The sequence below is a fragment of the Anolis carolinensis genome, chromosome 2, assembly GCF_035594765.1.
Source record: "Anolis carolinensis isolate JA03-04 chromosome 2, rAnoCar3.1.pri, whole genome shotgun sequence".
Taxonomy (NCBI): Eukaryota; Metazoa; Chordata; class Lepidosauria; order Squamata; family Dactyloidae; genus Anolis; species Anolis carolinensis.
The window spans coordinates 287,111,479-287,126,923 of record NC_085842.1 but is presented as its reverse complement, the minus strand read 5'-3'; the positions used below and the strand labels follow the sequence as shown (position 1 = coordinate 287,126,923).

Sequence of the window (15,445 nt, the reverse complement as noted above, 5' to 3'; positions counted from 1 at the left end):
TTACTCTGTGTACTGCATCTGAGAATTGAATCTTAAAGGGGTTGGAACATTCCTTTTTCCCCATTTCTTTCTCTTGTACATGCTATTTCTTTGAAAAAAATTAATAATAAATGACCTCTTTTTACATACACTAGGAGCTACAGTCTACCCTAATAATTTTCCAAATTTTTGATGAAGAAACACAACCTACAAACTATTTACAGACCCATTAAGAAAATCCAACAAGTGCTACGTTCAGCAAAGGACAAGAGGGATCCCCCCACCATGCAGCTGTGGACAAGTCTACATAGGGACCACCAAACGCAGCCTTGCCGAAACACGAATCAAGGAACATGAAAGGCACTGCAGACTAACTCAGCCATAGCAGAGCACCTGATGAACCAACCTGGACACAGCAGATTATTTGAGAACACAGAAATGCTGGACCACTCTCACAACCACCATCAAGATGGCCAATTGCAACAGTCACACTTGCCTCCATCAGACAAAAGTTCTTTCTCCCACCCTGGACCTTCCACAGATAAATAAACCTCCCTTGCCTACTTTCCAATATACCTCACAACCTCTGAGGATGCCTGCCATAGATGTGGGTGAAACATCAGGAGAAAATGCTTCTGGAACATGACCAGACAGCCCAGAAAACTCACAGCAGCCCCGTTTCCAAATTTTATTTTGGAAAAAAAAAACATTTGTCATATAGCATGCAGAATACCGGCAAATTTAAACTAAATAGAGAGAAATAGAATTTGCTAATTTATTTTATTTACTTCATTTATACCTTGCCTTTCTCGCCCCGAAGGGAACTCAAGGACGTACACTGCCAAGGCATTCCCCTCTCCCAGTCCTTGGCAGGGCAATACCTGAACTGTAGGAATGCCCACTATACTGAATGAAACAATAATACTCTGCAACAATAGTAATCCTTCAAAGATTGCTTTATTAGTGCTGATTTGCCTGCATTTAAGCAATGGTTGTGCAAGGCTGCAACTCTTATTTTTCCACAAGGATACGGATCCAATTTTGCTTGCTTGGCTGCCTGTTCCAAAGTTCCCTTTGCACTCTGGACTGACTGCTCAACAGGAACAAAAGTGATTATGTTATTACAGTGCCTTTAGCATGGCTATATCAAAGAAGCTGATGTGCATCTCAGTGGTGGCCCTGGCTCAGCAGTCTTCAAGGAAAACATGCCAGTAATGCTCCATCTGCAAAAGTGCCAGTGAAAAATCCAGAAGCTTTTCTCATAATCGAACAATGCCTATTTCTAAACACCTTTCTTTCTTTATTTGACAACCCTGAAGGCTGCCAGGTTCAAATCCATCCCGGGGAGAGCGTGGATGAGCTCCCTCTATCAGCTCCAGCTCCATGCGGGGACATGAGAGAAGCCTCCCACAAGGATGGTAAAAACATCAAAATATCCGGGCGTCCCCTGGGCAACGTCCTTGCAGACAGCCAATTCTCTCACTCCAGAAGCGACTTGCAGTTTCTCAAGTCGTTCCTGACATGAAAAAAAGCCATGTCTGATACTGAATGAGAGACTCCCTCCTGGGCACACAGAAGACTGGGCGACTTGGAAAGTGCTGAACAGACTGCCCTCTGGCACCTCGAGATGCAGAGCTAACCTTAAGAATTGGGGCCACAAAGTGGAGTCCATGGCATGCGAGTGTAGGGAAGAGCAAACCACAGACCACCTACTACAATGCAGTCTGAACCCTGTCACATGCACAAAGGAGGACCTTCTTATAGCAACACCACACTCCAAATGGTCAGCTACTAGTTAAAGGACATTTAGTATAATGTCAAGTTTTTAACTTTGTTTGTGTTTTTAAATACATTGCAGCTGTATCCTCGGTTTTGCTTCTGATATGAAAATAAAATTTATTTGACATTTCCACCAATACCCATACAGTAACTTCAGAATGTTTAATCCAGGTGCACACTGGGCAATGGGAAGAAACAGTTTCTTATGGGGGAAAGGCTGCAACTACCACAATCTGTCAACGTTGACTATTCTGACTACAGCTGATCAGATCTGCAGTCCTATTGAACTTAAATGGCAACACATTGCCCACCTTCTATTAGATTTATAATTAGCTGTGATGGAAAGGGCAAAGGGTTTACCCAATTGTGAGGCTTTGTACTTCTGTTAAGACTAACAAATCCAAAGTACTCCTGTAGTGACCTCTACTGCAGATGAGGGTTTGGCTTGATACAGTGGTTCTCAACCTGAAGGTCCTCAGGTGTTTTGGCCTACGACTCCCAGAAATCCCAGTCAGTTTACCAGCTGTTAGGATATCTGGGAGTTGAAGGCCAAAACATCCGGGGACGCACAGGTTGAGAACCATTGGCTTAATATGACCTAGATCAGCATTCCTCAACCTGGAGTCCACCCATTCCCATGCATCAGACTTAAATTCCCATAACACCGGCTGAACAATTTGGGAGACAACAGCCATTTCCAACGAGCAGCTAAAGTGATTCTTGCATATGACTCAAGATAATAGAAGCTGTGGTGCAGTGTATTTGAAGTCAAACATATTAGAGATGGATAATGTAAGTGCTTCCACAAAACATCAGAATTTGTACTTCTTTTCCAACCAAAGCACCACCATAAAATGTTATTCCAGGGTACTCTTGTTGAAGTGAATTTTGGGGTAGGATGAAGACCTGAAATCAGATTCCCTGTTTAAGTCTGCCACATACCTCTTGTCAGTAGCTTTTGGTAACTATATAATAACATACTTACAAAGAAAATATTTATTTCCTTGAAAGCAATTTTTAAAACCTTAATTTTATTTACACAAAGATTAGCTTTTTTGTTCCATTATGATATGATTCAGTGCAAACCATACCTAACAGAGTTAAACAGTGACAGATCATTGGGAATAGTATTGCAATAAAGAGGTGGTTGACAAGCCACAATTCCTGCACAGCAGCATTCTTTTGACTGTTTCTAGACAATGGATGTCTCCTTTTGTTTATGTAATAACAAATTTTGAGTAAATAGCTTTCATCTGTTCGAAATCAAGGTGGAGCCCTTTTATTTTCATGATTTTTATCTTGTTCGAACTCTCAAGAGTTTTCATCAGTGGTTGACAAGCCTTATCCATAAAATGAACTGAATCCAGTAAGGAAACAAAGATGTTTTTAAAAAGAGAGAAGACTGAATTGCAGAAAGAACTGTTAAGGGTTTCTGGTATTCCTGCTACAAATTAACTTTGTGATTTTTCACATCGTATCATTAACCTAAAACAATAGCAGTTTAGAATTTTCTTTTTAATTTCTGAAGGCCCGTTCATACTTCAGCAATGCAGGCATGGAAACAAATCGTGTCATGCAGCCTTTTGGGTTCATTTTCTTTATATCCCCTATTTCTCCAAAAAAAACTCCTAAAGTAGATTCCAACATGGAACCCATATTGTTGATGGGTTTGTGGTTCAAAAGGTTTGTTCAAGATAATCGTTAATTAGTCATTGATGACTGAAATAGGTTTCTTTAATGAACACCAGTGACCAGTAGCTACCAACTATGACACACCCTGCATCCCTAGTGGGAAGCTAGACAGAAAACAATTTGCAGCTGGAGTGCCGCCAGCTAAGGAGGAGGAGAAGTTAAGTGTTTGTAATCAGCTGGTAGGAGGCACATGCTGTCTTGATTTGAAATTACTGGTGCTGCTTTACTGCCTAATCCAGTGGTTCTCAACCTGTGGGTCCCCAGGGGTTTTGACCTACAACTCCCAGAAATCCCAGCCAGTTTACCAGCTGTTAGGATTTCTGGGTGTTGAAGGCCAAAAACATCTGGGGAACCCAGGTTGAGAACCACTGGTCTAATCAATGAGATGGACTGTTGCCTTTTCTTTCATGCTCAGCTTGTGCACATGTTGATATGCCAACACTACACTGTACATCAAGATAGACATGGCCTCCATAAAAAAAAACAGAACACAATTGCACAGCAATGGGAAACCAGCAGCTTTGTGGCTATATACAACCCTCACCCACAGTTTAAAAGACCTTACCCGACAAGGAGACCTCTGGCAAAAAGAATGATTATAGAAATCCAATTGATGAAAATTAAAAGATGGAGAGACAATGAGGAAGGAGAGGGAGAGGAGGGATAGATGCTGCTTGCATACTTCTTGAAGGAATATGTGAAAAAGAGGAAGAAAAGATATGGCCTATATATATTTTAGCTGTGATACCATACCCTACTGATTCAGATCTCATAGTTGCCGATATGCAGTTCAGGACAGACAGGATATTTCCAGAAGCCCCCAAACTTTAAACAATTACAGTACTTGTTTATAAGATAGATGACACTGATCGTATTATAGCGACAAGACCCTGCCACAAACCCAGATGCCAACTCTGTCCCCACATCTATTCTGGAAGCATTATTATAGGAACCAAAAACATTATTCACAACAGATGAACATTACTACTGTTCCTCCAATGTGAGGAGCAGTCCCAGCAATTCCCCTCTACATTGCACAAACAGGACTTCTTGATGCAAGAGGATTAATGGACTCATATCTAACATTAGAAATGGCTACGCATAGCATGGCATAATGATTTGGATGTTGGATCTTGCCTATGGAGACCAGGGTTCAAATTGCTGCTCAGCCATGAAAATCCATTGGATGAACTTAGGAAAGTCAAATACTATCCGCCTCAGAAAACCTGTGATAGGTTCACCACCATAGGGTTGCCTTAATTATTCACTGCACCAGGTAAGTTCAAGAAACCATGGTGCGGCTTCATCACAGAGAGGTGGCAGACCAGAAACAGGTATGACATGACTTAATGTGGTTTGCCATCTCCACATGATAAAGTCCTGTACATTTCTGGTTTTTATTCAAAGTAAAGTAATGAGTGCAAACAAAGTTGTTTTCTTGTTGTTACTATATTATTCCTTAGAGCTATGGCATCCCTAAAGCACAGGGTTTGCTTAGTATGATTTGTTCAGAGGGCAGTTTCCTTTCCCTTCTTCTGAGGCTGCAAAAGTATGAATTATCCAAGATCACCCATGGCCATGCAGGGATTCAAACTTTGCTCTCCAGAATAGTGGTCCAACACTCAACCCACTCTTCAGAGGTGCTTCATTGGCATAATAATGTTTTGATAAGATTGGAGAGCAATGCCCCTCACCAGAGCCTGTCCTGTGATTACTCCTAGTTTGTAGAATTCCTTGCAATTGGGCATCAGTTGAGCGCTCGTTCTTTTCTTTCTGCCAGTAGGCAACTTTTTATTTTTTTATTATTTAGGCAGATCTCTGGCCTAGAATCCATATGGTAAAAGGCACTATAGATTAGTTTTTTCCTTTTTTTACATATGTAAAAAAATACATGTTTACATGCATGTTAAACAGTTTTATCTTTGAATTTTCAATAAAATTGGTTTTTTTTATTTTTTTATTTTGTATAAGTTGCATTGGGACATGCAAAAAAGAGAAAGGAGGGACATTAAATAAATAACATTTTCATGTAACTTTTAAAAGCTTCTTTTAAAGATAGTGTATGGAGGGGTTGATATAATTTTTGTACTTTTTATGCTATTGCTTATCGATTTTTTAAAACTGTTTGAATTTTTTCCAAAAAATGTAACAAGCAACATAGTTATTTTTCAAAGGCACAGTAATGAATGAAGAACTATAACCAATAGCAAGAACAAATTAACTTTGAGATAACTTCCTGAATGCTGCATGAATGGTGAGCTAACTGCTCTCAAAACAGAAATAGGCACAATCTGAGTAAGACAGAAGACAATTATTTTCTTACCATCTTCTGGACTACTTCCAATGATATTCCAAGTGGGTGGCATTCCTTCACAGGCCATAGCGAGCATAATAGCATGATCCATTGACTGAATATCTTCTGAAGTTAAACTAAACCTACTGAGTAGTATATTATGGCTGAAAGCTGTAAGGCAATCCATGTGGTTCACAAGAAAACATGCTATTTCACAAGCTGTGTCCTGTTTGTACGTTATAGATGAGAAACCAAGGGTCACAGGTGCACCTTCCTTTGGATGCATGACCACCGAGACAGAAACCTCTTCTTGCTCTTGGTGAGCTGAAAGCATACAAGAAAAGAATAACAGTTATACCAGGGTGAGAAATTTTATAATCTGCAAGCTGAATGCACATCCCTCCCATCTATTTTAGCAGCCCCAGACTGCAGTGTTATCCAATGTCTGGTCTTCTGGGTATTTTGGGCTTCAGCTCCCAAAAATCCCTGATCATTGGCCAAAGCAGCTAAGGCTTCTGGGAGCCAAAGTCCAAAAACTTAGAGTTTGGAAATTATTGTCTGGACATCTCCCTCACTGGTAGGATCTAAGCAGCAGAAGTACTTTTTAAAGTATTTGTCTTTTTCTTGCTTAAAATAAGTTATGGGTGACATGCACCTTGTTTTGTGGAAGGATCACATTCCTGAAAGGAAATAAGAGGTGTAATTTTCCTATAAAATAAGGTACATGTCCCTAGCTTGTTGAAACAAAACAAAGTGTACATTTCTTATGACTTATGCTACCAAATGTGTGTGTGTGTATGATGTTCAAAATAATGATTGGACCATGAACATTATAAATATACCATGGGTGGATCTATACTACAGAATTAGTACAATTTGACACCACTTTCATTACTATAGCTCAAAGCTATAAAATTGTGCATGCTTTAGTTTTACAAGATCTTTGGTTTTTTCTGCCTAGATACAAATCCCAGGATTCCATAGCATTAAGCCTTGACAGTTAAAATTGCATCAAACTGCATTAATTCTACAGTGTAGATGCACCCTATGCTGCCTGAAGCATCCTTTGTGACAATGCAGTCTTTTGTCTTCCATTGTAATAACTACTAGTATATCTGAGCTCAGTTCAACGCCTTTAGCAAAAGCAAACACGCAATATGTAGGAAAGCAACAAGACAATGAGTGCTGACTACAAATCTCACCTGGAAAAATAGATTGAAGGATGCTAATATTAACACGCTTGGCAAAAATCACATGTCTCTGGATGGAGCCCTGGTAAACAAAGTAAAATTCAGCATCCTCTGGGAGATATTTTTCCAGTTTTCCATGTACAATAACTTGCCCCTGGGGAAAAAAATAATTTTGTTGAGATATACCACAGAGTTAAATTTTCATTTTCTTTTCATATTATATTACAGCAAATAATTATTTCCAAGCTCTAACAACATCACAATAACAACCAAAAGCACAGTTTGCAGCAATTCCATCTTTCCCACCCTTAATTAATTTTCTGTGGAAAGGGGGGAAAATGAAAGAAGCAATAGGAAAAGCTTGGGACTGTTACATGGGGAAGAAAATTACCTTATCTACACTGTCATATCATGCATTCAGCTGCATTATACTGACCATATAATACAGTTTCAAACTGTATTATACGGCAATGTAGATGGGGTCAATGTCTTCCTCTGCGCTGAATTTCTGATAAGGCACACTAATTGCACAATAAAAAACATTGCCTGAAAACTTTTAAATAAGAAGTAACATATAAAAGGTGACAATATATATCAGACACAATCCAGATAATCCTATTGATTTCAGTGGGAAAGGTAAAAACATGCATTATAATATAATATAATAACTTTATTTGTATTCCATCATATCTCCCCAAGGGGACCCATGGCAGATTCCAACATACAACAGCAAACATTCAATGCCTCTGTAAAACAAACAAATACTGATATAAAATCCCAGAGAATCCCCGCATATGAAAATAACATTGAAACCTAACATCAAATTAAAGCCTAACATCAGTAAATTAAACCTGACATCAATAAATTAATAAATTGACTACACGTAGTCAAACGAAAAGTCAAAATTATGTAATAACATAAAATCTAAACAAACATCCACATTAATTTACAACAGCCAACTAAGAGTTCACAAAACAGTGTCAGTTGGTTGTATAGTCAAACAATGGTCATTGAGCTGGTGTGGACTAGAAAGGTCCAACTTCGATATAGTTCTCAGCCAGGGACCCGACAGTGATCTCTCATTATCTGATTCTCTTCCTATCCATATGCTAGTGAGCATAAGTAGGTCTTCAGTTGTTTTTTGAAGGAGAGGAGGGAGGGGGCCAGATTTATTTCTTTTGGGAGGGAGTTGTGAATTTAAGTAAATCTAATTTGCCAAATAGTCACTGTTGAATGTTTTTATGTTGAATGTTTTTATATTGTGGAATGATATTTTAAATTGTAAATTGCTCGGAGCACTCTGGTGGAGAGTGACTAATTAAGAAATAAAGTGAAGTGAAGTGAAGTTCCAGAAGTGGGGGGCGACCACGGAGAAGGCACCCACTCTCATTCCCACCAGCCCTACTTGGGATGAGGGTGGGACCAAGAGCATAAAACTTTCCCACTAAAATCAATGGTTATTAAAATTGATGAACTACAGCAGGACTGTGGCCCTGACGACTACTGCACCTAAGGTGCAATCACTGAAACTCAAAGAAGAACAACAAAATATTAGCGACATATAAATTGGTGAAAATCATAAATCAATTCATTTAGCATAACCTGTTATAATTCTTGTGTATTTTAATAATAATTGTACAGCATCAGATTTATTCCAAATTACACTATGCATTTTCATGGGCGTTAGGTGCACAGGAACGCTGGGAAAGTGGAACATCTGTTACTTTATTTTTACCTGGCAGAACACTTCTTTATGAATCACTCTTCCAGGGCAACTCTATGACAAACTTATTACGCCAATTTGCTAATGTGTATATATGTGTGTGTGTAAAGAAATCCTTGCAAGAAATCTCTGCAAAAGGAGAGCTGATCTTTTTGCAGAGGCAAGCCACACCTCAAACAATGTATTTTTTTGATGCAGGTGGCTGGGAATGTCAGTTGGGATTTGAGCTTGCTAGAGAGAGCACTGGGAAGAAAGGCTCTCTAGCTATTATGCTGTATATATTGATGCTGATTTATTAGTTATTTACTTTATGCAACTACAAGGTCATTGTATGATTGCAGAACTGTTTATTTGATTTCAACTCTAGAAGCAAGAGTAAAGTTTCCTTTGTTCATTTAAATTCCTCTGCCTGGTGTGAGTTCTTTGCACATGGTGTTATCTGGACCAGTACTACTTCCGCTACACCACTCAATACTCTGCACCTGGTAACAAAACTTTCCCCAGAAGTTGACCACAGAGTCACCCTAGGAACCAGAGATTCCCAAAGAGACTGTATTAATCAAATTCACAAATAAACAAGCCCACAAACACTAAACTCGCAAAAGTGAAGGGCCAACAGAACTTCAATGTTTCCTAAATAAAGTCATACTGATGCTTCTGTATGAACACTTTTGAATTTGTGCTAGTTCTCTCAGCTATCAAGCCCAATTCTAGTCCTCCATACATTAAAAATATTTGAAGCATATAGTATATAATCATCAAAAAACAATACCAAAGAATCTAACAGATACTAGAGAAGAAACACAGACTATGCTGTTTCCTTAAAGGAAGAAATTCCTAGTTGGTATAATTCCTTCTAATAAAATTAAAACAGAACTGTACAGATGCAAATAAAGCATCTGGATCAAGAAAACAAATTACATAAAGAACTGACAAGGCTTTCACTGTTAAAAAATTTAAAAAAAATTACACATCCCTTTTCATTTCAGATCAGCACAAGTTTGGTGATGCCCAAAGTGAAAGTCCCTGGATCAGTGCTGATTTGCAAAGTTTTCAAGGAAAGAAAGGAACAGTTGTAGCTACTGGGCACAGATTTGGTACCAGTCCCAACACATTAAATACAAACAAATACTGGTCTCTCACATAAGATATCCGAGAAGCACTGCCTCAGGTCAGGAAATGAAAACCTCCCCACCCATCTACAGCTAATCTATCAGCGGAAAACATGACATAGCAGCAACAGTGCCAGAATTAATGTAGGTATGTATGTACATATATGCAAACATACACTCCACCACTCAGGATCAATCACAATCCCATAATTTCTAAATGGTGGTGTTGTTAGAAAAGGAAATTTAAATTAAGAGTGATAAACTTACACTAATGGTGCTAATTTAAAGTAAAGACAATCAGTAAGGCACATGTCCTCTGTCTCTTCCATGAACACATACATAGAAAGAGAGAAGCCTTTTTGACACTCTTTTAAAGACAGCTCTAATTAGATCTATGCTCTGAAGTGTTCAACTCTCCTTGAAAATACTGTAGGATTTCCCCAAATTCCCAGCACTCCACAGCTGTCCTAGATTTTACTATTCAATCCATATGTCACAAGAATTATGTGTCACCTTTCCTTCTGGTGTCATTCTCATCTTTAAATGAAAACAGTAAACATATGAGGAGAACTAATCCACTAACAGTTATAGACTGACATCATGTGAAATGCAAGGGATTTAGAGCACCATGTCAAATGTGAAAAACTAACAGTATGATCCCTTTATAGGGTGGTCAACCAAAACGTCACAAAATAACAAAAAAGATTTATCATCTTCATATCAGCCTAGATGCAGGGGAAAGTTGGGAAGAGAGTAATAAAAGTCTGGCATGATATTAAAAACATGGAGTCTGAGATATAATAATATTAACAAAAGTGCTGGAAGAGTTCTGCAAATGTAATTATTCTCTGCTAAGTGCCAGAATGAAAACTGGAGAGGGCTATTGTACCTTTAAGTAGTTGCGTAGAAGAGGTTAATTTTAAAGAATGTCACTTGTCGCACAATCAGGTAACAAGCAACACTAGGTGAAATTTCCTTTTTTACATAATTGTTATTTGAATTGTATTTATGTTATGTTTCTTAGGCACTGAATGTTGATCTTTTGTTGTTCACTGCCCTGAGTCGCTTTTGGGAGAAAGGGCAGTATAGAAATAAATTATTATTATTATTATTATTATTATTATTGTTGTTGTTGTTGTTGTTGTTGTTGCATCAAGATTACCAGAACAGGCCTGGGGAAGGGGGACTTTAAATTAGGTGTTCTGAAATTTTTTAAAAAGTCAGTTTGCCTGGCTGTGAAAGCACATTACCATAGGCACTAACTAGAAGTGTTTCCTTGGGAAGAATTTGCCACAATTGGAACATCATCACAGTGGAGACTTTTTCCCCAGCAAATTCCTCCTGCTCCCTCCTCCTGCCAATTCACTGAGACTCAAGGTGACAAAATCTACATAATCCAAAACTTGTTTTTTGTTTTTGTTTTTTTGGTTATGCTGCTTCCTGCCTTTTTGAGTGACAACTGAAAAACATAAAACAGTAGATGGCTGCCAGGCAGACAGGAATTATTTAAAAGGCAGAAGAGGAAAGCAAGAAGGCAAAGTCAGCCCCATCCTTTCCCCCTTCTTGTGATCATTATTTGACCTTTCCCCCTGCTTTGTTCTGCTCCACAATTTGTCTTGATCTTCTAACATCAGGTCTCCAGCAATCTTTTCTGAGATAATTAGGTTTTTATTCTTATTACTAGACTTACACGGGAGCTTGTACACTAGATTTCTGATCCACTTTTGCTTTGAGATCATAATTGAGTCTCAGGCTAGTTCTTGACACATAATGCCTGGATAATAATTAAATTATAATTAAATCTGAGCTTTGGGCAAAGCCATTTCAAAGACTCATTTAACTAAAAACGCCCTGTGAAAGTGAAATACATTTCAGTATCTCTCCTAAGAAGCTTATTGCAATCTTCCCACATACAAAAATCACATACAAACTACTGTCACAAGGTCAGTCTGGGACTCTGAATTAAATGTTTGCAATAGCTAGCCAGATGGAGATTTAGAAGGTTTGTCTTGGATGAAAATATTTACTAGAATTTCAAAACCAGCCACGGAATAAAAGTGAACTTTCAAGATCTCGACTTAAATAGCAGGCCGTCAAAGTCTTGCAGCAATGCCTCATACTTTTCAGCATATAGCAGCCCATTTGCTTAACAAAGGTCTCCTAGCAGAGAAAACTTAGTAAATAGAACTATGGAGCTGCAGTATTTTTCCTTCTTCTATGGAGCTACAGTGTTACAAAAGCAAAATAAGTGATGGGGACCCTGCAAGTTCTATAAAGAACAAATAAACAAAATAGATTAAATCCAAATTGGTTGAAACAGATGAGAATTGAGGCAAAACTAATTTGTCTCCATGATTTAAATGAAAATTAAGTTCCTATAACTCTGCAATTCTATGGCATTTCAGAGTTTTGAATTATCGTATCTGCCTATACATCTCCCTTACACAATTTATATTATTATTCTGTTTGTATCTAATATATAAGAGTCACACCAAGATATCAGAATATTGCAGCAATAAGCATATGACATAGCTTCTAATGATCCTTCAGTCATGAATCTGTGATCACCTTTTATTAGTCACTAAACTGCTGCCAGCTGCACAACGGGTTAAACCACTGAGATGTTGAACTTGCTGGCTGAAAGGTCAGAAGTTCGAATCCAGGGAGCAGGTAAGCTTCCGCTGTTAGCCCCAGCTTCTGCCAACCAGGCAGTTTGAAAGCATGCAAGTGTGAGTACATCAATAGGTACCACTCTGGTAGGAAGGTAATGGTGCTTCATGCCAGCCACATGACCTTGGAAGTGTTTACGGACAATGCTGGCTTTTCAGCTTATAAATGGAGATGAGCACCAACCTCCAGAGTTGGATATGACTAGACATAATGTCAGGGGAATACCTTTACTTAAACTGCCGCAGCAGGTTCTTGTGATGATTAACTTTATGAACATTGTACTGAACTTTCTGGACTAAAACTGGGATATATAGTTAACAAAAAAGACAATAGGGATTGATATTTACTGGCGCTAGTGAGTCAGCAGTAGGGTTTTATTTCAAATTTCAAATATTTCTATCCCGCCCTTCTCACCCGGAGGGTTCCCCCCAGGAAGGATGTAGAGATGAACCCAACTATGTCAATTTTGCTACAATCCCTTTGACTCAGTCCCTTTGTCTGCTAGTCAGAAAGGGAGTTGGGTTTAGTTGACCAGCACACCACACCACCTGCCCAAACAATAGCAAAATAATACATATTTTTATCAAATCAATGTATGTGTTTATTTTTTAAAATGGAAATCTATTACCAAAGGTCAAGTGCTATAAAGTTCTATTTAATTTAATCAGATAAAAGCATTTGCTTTACTCAGTAAAATTACTGGGGTTCACACATGCAGGAGAATGAAATAATGGGAATTTAGAATGGGTAGATATGTGCTCACAGTAAATATACTGACTCATCAAGGAAGAGTTTACAAAGTCCAGCTGTTGCTATAAGCAAGAACAGAAAGAACTTAACTGCCAAAGGAAATATATATATAATAGAAAAGGAGTGGCTGTTAAGTAATTAGAGTCACTTAACAACCATGTTGCCTACGCAATCTCCCATACAACAAGAAGAATGAAAATGAATATGTGGCTAATATACCATTGAGTCTATAAGAGTTTAGCCTGAAGATTAGAGTCTAGTGAATGTTTATTTACGTTTTAAGAATATCATGTGACGACTACTGTGAATAGAATGAAACCAGACACTAAGCAGGTATTGAAACGGCCACTATCATGACCTCATCCTACAAAAAGAAACAAATTATCAAATTGAACCAAATCAAGCTTATCACAAAGGGAGAGAGAGAGACCTTTCAATACCACATACAAATGGTAACTTTAAAAAAGGAAATATGATGAAAGATCCTGTAACATTTAAAGAATTATTACTGGTACTTCTAGAAAGACTTTTTCCTAAGAAAGACTGTTTTGCAGGTAGACAATTTTGAAGATGGACACCACATATGTAAGGGGCACAGAGAACAAGGGAGGTTTAGGACACTGCTGAGTAAGAGCCACAAATCTCAGAGTTAGTCCAGTCACTTTGCTGGACTACATCTCCTAATCATAGTCGTGGTAGGTGTGGGATTTGCAGTTCAAAAAAGTAACTTTTCCAAGTTTTAGTCAATCCTAGTAATAGATTATGCTATCAGCAAAATCCGAGAAAAATGCCATCCTTTGTTCACCGGAAGTGAAACAACTGATTTTACAAACTGAAAATCTCAGTAAAACAGGAACAAATTATGAGGCTATTCATATCCAGACACTATGAAGTAACAGAATGATTTCCAATTGGGAAGTAGATCAGAAAAGTCCATAATTGGTCACAATTTCTCTTTAATTTATATGCACACCATATCATGTAGAAAGTGAGGTGAGAAGAAAGAGGTATGAAAATAATTCACAATATGTTAGTTGGAAGAAATAGCAAAGATTTGGAATAAACACCGAGGAAAAAAGTGCAAGTGAAAAAACAGATTACAACTGAATTTTATGAAAACAAAAATAATGACCACAGATTGTTTATTTAAAATGGATAATATAGACACAGGAATTATTAAGCATTTTCCATACTTTGGCTCATTCTAAATGGAGGCTGTATTCAAATAGAAAACGGCTAAAGCTTGAAAGAGCAGCTATGAAAGAAGTAGATCTGATCCTCAAAACGCAAATGTATATTAATCAGATACCAAATTCAGAACCATCCATGCTATAGATTTTTAATGCTTATGTATGGGTATAAAAGCTGTTCTGTTGATACCATGGATGGCCAACATGAAAAAATAAATGCGTCTGTGAAAAAGGAACAGATTATTTATCTATAACTCTAGTTCAGTGAATGATCATCTGTGAGCTCACACTAATAAGTGACCCAGCAGTGAATCATTTGGAAGTTTCAAGAGCTCTTATCTAAGTGTTTTAGTGGCAGCCTGACCCATTCCCCAAAACCATACCAGCTCACTTCCCACTTAAATCTTTAGTTCCTTTTTGTCCACTGCAGCAGCAACATCCCAGTAACAGGTTTTTTTTTTTCACTTCCCAGTTAAGATTTTCTGTAATGTTGGTTATGGAAAGTTTGTATTTTATTCTGTCTTTGCAGTTTTGAGATTGGTTGCTTTCTTATTGGCTTAAAATAGATGCAAGTTTATGATTTTGTCTCATACTTTTCTGACTTGGTTTTGGCCACTGGCTTTGTAACAGCATCCAAAAGTACCTGCAAGAAATATACTTAGCATGCCGATAACATTCCTTAAAAAGATGCCACTTGAAATGTCTTTTGTGTCTTGGCTAAACACAATGTTCAGCCATGCAGGCACCACCAGGACTTTACACAACAGGCAACAGAGTAGTGAGATTGAAGGCTTTCCTTTATAAGCATGCCCTAAGTGTGGTACTCAAGGCAGTAGGTAAAGAATCTCATCACACTGCCTCTTCCAGCTGTTCAACATCTAATTACTTCACCTCAAGATTTTTTGGGACCAAGCCCATCATCTTCATCTGCCTGGCCCTCAGATGATCTCTCATGGAGCCTACCTCTATGCCTGCTAAAGAGAAACATACTGAATCCAGGCTAGCTTTGGAACTAAACAGACTTTTACTCCGGATGATCTCTTGATATCAAGGACTGTCCTTTGACA

General features: G+C 38.1%; 1 protein-coding gene across 1 annotated transcript in view; it reads right to left on the bottom strand.

Moving 5' to 3' along the window:
- arhgef28 (Rho guanine nucleotide exchange factor 28) overlaps window positions 1-15,445 on the bottom strand; it is a 158,954-nt gene that overhangs the window by 107,919 nt on the left and 35,590 nt on the right. Inside the window, exons 3-4 of the mRNA XM_008102965.3 lie at window positions 6,946-7,087; window positions 5,774-6,067 (exon numbers count right to left, since the gene is read on the bottom strand). Coding sequence (XP_008101172.2) covers window positions 5,774-6,067; window positions 6,946-7,087 — 436 coding nt within the window. The remainder of the gene's footprint in view (window positions 1-5,773; window positions 6,068-6,945; window positions 7,088-15,445) is intronic.